The sequence below is a fragment of the Plasmopara halstedii genome (assembly GCF_900000015.1).
Source record: "Plasmopara halstedii genome assembly, contig: Scaffold_1343, whole genome shotgun sequence".
Lineage (NCBI taxonomy): Eukaryota > Oomycota > Peronosporomycetes > Peronosporales > Peronosporaceae > Plasmopara > Plasmopara halstedii.
This window is the reverse complement of record NW_020188258.1, coordinates 1,024,671-1,028,613: the sequence shown is the minus strand read 5'-3', so window position 1 is coordinate 1,028,613 and position 3,943 is coordinate 1,024,671. Positions and strand designations below refer to the sequence as shown.

General features: G+C 42.0%; 3 protein-coding genes across 3 annotated transcripts in view; all 3 read left to right on the top strand.

Annotated features, from left to right (window-relative positions):
• Positions 1 to 1,013: 1,013 nt before the first annotated feature.
• PHALS_01226 (uncharacterized protein) lies at positions 1,014 to 2,519 on the top strand (the record flags this gene model as incomplete). Its single annotated transcript, XM_024731051.1, has 1 exon — positions 1,014 to 2,519. One exon carries the CDS (start codon positions 1,014 to 1,016, stop codon positions 2,517 to 2,519), a length of 1,506 nt encoding a protein of 501 aa, XP_024581267.1.
• PHALS_14559 (uncharacterized protein) lies at positions 2,519 to 3,730 on the top strand. Its single transcript, XM_036407634.1, has one exon. It carries the CDS (start codon positions 3,356 to 3,358, stop codon positions 3,605 to 3,607), a length of 252 nt encoding a protein of 83 aa, XP_036263320.1. The 5' UTR covers positions 2,519 to 3,355; the 3' UTR covers positions 3,608 to 3,730.
• The window catches only part of PHALS_01225 (uncharacterized protein), a gene marked incomplete at both ends in the record, with an annotated part of 1,433 nt that continues 1,218 nt past the window's right edge, over positions 3,729 to 3,943 (top strand). The window contains 2 exons of the mRNA XM_024731049.1: positions 3,729 to 3,751; positions 3,848 to 3,924. Coding sequence (XP_024581265.1) covers positions 3,729 to 3,751; positions 3,848 to 3,924 — 100 coding nt within the window. The remainder of the gene's footprint in view (positions 3,752 to 3,847; positions 3,925 to 3,943) is intronic.

Here is a 3,943-nt window from a genome sequence, read left to right as displayed (position 1 = left end):
CCACACCACTGTGTTATTACACTAACTGTGTAATACACACCTATGTACGGTCGCACAACCTTGTGCTACTAGCTCAATCTTTCAAGGACACGTGAACCCCCCTTACACAAATTTTTTTGACACCCTGGGCGATGATGCCCAAAGCCTTGTCGTCAATCAGAGCCATGGCCTAGCTATCTCGTTTTCATCCCATGCGAGCGTGATCTGCCCCCGTGACCCTTTACTTGCGTGAGCTACCCTCATGTTGGGGTAGTATTTGCCATCCCCAAGAGGACTTCGATGCGTTTGGTCGTGATGGCGGTGAAGGTGTCGTGAAGCGAGGCTGTTGGTCTGTCGAGAAGATGGCAAAAACCGACTTAAATATTAAGTTCTTAGATCGCTTCTCTGTGTTCCATCTAAGCTTACCATTCTTAACATTGCTGTATTAAACCATCGAACGACTACCATTTGCCAGTAAACAGTATTCATAACCATGACAGACCTTTACCGTAATCCTTGTGACGTCATCCACACGCATTTAACGGCCATTAGCCTGGGTGTATTCGAGCACGGTCACAGTGGAGTCCGCATATTTACCCGTTTGCTGACTCTCTTCCCACCATAGAGCTACTTGCGGTATACTTAGCTATCGGTCTGCTAAACAAAGAGTAATAAACGCATTTAATTGTCACGAACATGAGCCCTGGGCTGCTTATCAAATAAGTTTTAAGAAACACCAATTAGACTGGTATATTGGTGCCTCCTCTTCTTTTTTGCTTTTTTCTTATCTTCTCTTCTACTACTTAGGCAAAGTAGACAAATGCCTAGTCCTGAGAGGGCCGATCATCACCTTCACGCTTTGATGACTAAATTGACGTCATCATGCTTTTGCATAGAGTAAATACTCGTACACAATACGATGATCCAAGATGAGTCGAGCTAGTGAGGTAGATAACCAAGCATCAAGAGTCCATATTATAAATATGTGGAATCTTATATCATATAAATTATTGCATCGGCCAATTTTCTCAAAAATGCTTTTCGTGGTGTCAGTTTTCCTCCTTGTATGCGCGACCAATGTCCTTGAAACTGTCCACTGTACCTTTTCGAATTCGGAAGAAGCTAACATGCCTGTCGATATCCGTGACGCTGCCGACAATGTGAGTCACTATAATCGAAGTCGAATGAGTTCTGAAGACACAAAGACCACGGATACCGAAAACAGAGGTCGTGCTTTCACTATGTCTGATTTGGGCGTGAGGCTTATGACGATTGCGAAGTACAATAAATACGCGAAGAAGGTGCGTCAGTATATTAATCTCAAGGATGCTTTGAAAAGTTCCGAGATGGAGGCTTTGTACAACTTGTGCATGAAGCACAATCGTAAAAATAAAGCGAAATTGCAGCTCTCGGCAGTCGAGCCACTTTTGGAATTATATGGATCCAGCAACCTGCGGAACAATCTTCAACATCTGGTCGAGAAAGAAGGGTACAACCAGCATATGATTAAGCATCTTTTGCAAGAGATACGACGGGAAGAGTGGCTGAGAAAACAAATGTCTATCGACAAAGTCTTTGATCTGCTGCAATTCAGCGACGACCTTACGACAGATATACAAATTGGAAAATTTGATGAGCTGAAAGAGTATATTTTATCCCTTGGCCGCGAAAAGTATAAAAATAAGGTTATTGAGTACGCCGATGACAAGCTGGTCGCGATTTTGACAGATAAATTTGGTGGAGAAGGAAATCTGGTGAAGCAAATGAGTAAAGCAAAGTTTTCTGGAGTAAATGACGAAAGTATGAGCGGTTTGGAATCAGCTTTATTTCGCAAATGGCATGACATGAAAACGTGGAAGGTGTGGAATCGACTCCAATTTGGCGATGACGCAGTTGGAGCATTGACAAGCGGAAAAATTGAGATTGCTGATAAATACTTTACTAAAAGGTATAAAAACGGCTATTTTGATGCTATTCAATTGTTTGAAGAAGATTTTGGAACAGAAAGATTGACAGCGGCATTTGCAATTGCTAAATCTGTGCCCGACACGAAAGAATTTGCGACAATGATGCAGCACAAACAATTCAATAATTGGCGGCGAAAGAATAAGTCTGCGGCAGATATTTTTAAATCTTTGAACTTCAACATAAATCGCATCGATACACTTCTAGATGTAAAATTGGAAGCTTTGAGCTCCTTCATTAGTTTATTGGAGCCTACGAAACCCTATGTGAAGGCAGGAAATTTGTGGGATCTCGCACGTCTGGCCATGAATTCAGTGTTAGGAGATGATCCGGCAAGGTTGTTATGGTACGACACTTCACTTTTAGACGTGCTTTTTGAAAAATGGAGCGCCGAAAATCTTCAGCCGGATAAACTTTACGATCAATTTTACGGTGGCGGAATGACTGTTGCTGATCGTACCGATACGTTAATAGTGGCATGTTACGAGGACTTCATCATTGATGGTGATAGCATGGTCAACCCTTCCCTCATGACTCCTAGGCGCCTATTAGATCGACCGTTTGCAAAAATTTAGGTGCACAATATGTTATTGAGTAAGAGCATCTCAGCGTATTTCAATCGTTCGACCTGCATCGTATCTCCATGCCTGACGAAAGTCTAATATGCAAAATTTATATAGAAGGTAGCGAGAATTTGTGAGACTTCGCACGATTGGCCGTCATAGCACTCAATGGGTATGATCCAGCAAAATAAGAATCTGGCGCAACGCGCATGCAATGTTTGATGTATGGAGCCATTCAAGTGCTCAGCCGCTTGAACTTTTTAAATTTTTTTCCACTGACAAAGAGGTTGGTGATGATAAGACATACGATTTAGACGTCAAAAAGTACGAAATGTATCGTGAAGCTGAAAATCCAAGCATCAGGCGGTATGATCATCACAGATAGTCATCTACAAGCAAAGACATTTTGAGTGCTAAATATAAATATATTCACTTCTACATCACAGTCATCAGAATCAATTTTGCCTCCTGCGTTCTGAATATTTCGTTTACTCAGAGCTCACTTGATGTATAGGCGCTGACCTAGCAGCCTTTATTCATTTTGTGCCTGACAAATTGTAAATCAAAGCAGTAAATGTCGTTTTCATAGCCATCGAACTTCCTACACGTCGAGACGTAAACATGAGCGCTTTATGAAGTATCCAAAAATACTTTGTTGGTCCAAAGACTCAATTTCTGTCGGCTTAAGCCAAAAAATGATGTCGGAGAACTCATCACGTTCAGGGTTACAATAACACAAGATAATAAACGCTCAAACATCATGCAGCACAAAAAGACGGCTGCTTAACAAACCACAACCATGCTTCAAGACAGACTGATGAACATGTTGACGTTTTGAGTGCGTCAGCATGAGCACCCAGAGTCTCATTCTCACGCTAGCGTTCGACTTGTCACCTATCCAGATGTGTACTGTGCAACTCGCGGTGCCTTGTGAACAAGGCAAGCAATTTAAAGCATTTGCTAAAAAAAACCTTCAACACTGCACAATTATTTTAGCACGCCAGGCGTTATCATCTCCAAGTCTCATTCAACATATGCAGGTGATTGATTATCAGGTAGACATATACTTTGATAGCGATCTGCTGCAGAGCTGTTCGTAACCTAAATTTCTGTCAAGGGCAACCATCAAGAAAAGAAGCTGACTCAAGTCTACAATAAAAATATTAGAACCAGGATGGGTTTTGATACCTTGAGGTTAATGGGACAATTCAAAAGAGATTTATGGAGCCCCTGTGTCCGAGCCAGTACGTGAGGAAGCTTGTCATCGGGTCGATTAATGAACTATCGTGCTTGCCAAGTACTCAGATCTGAGACCAATTATATTATATTACTGCTCATAGATTCGCTTATCTTCTCAACCTTCTAGATAGAGATCTGGCGGTCCAGCTTCAAGACGAATCACGAGGGCGCATGACAAGTGCTGGCTTGAAACCACC

Coding starts and splice junctions, on each gene's coding strand:
- PHALS_14559 (XM_036407634.1), top strand. CDS start 3,356: ATGAGCACCCAGAGTCTCATTCTCACGCTAGCGTTCGACTTGTCACCT.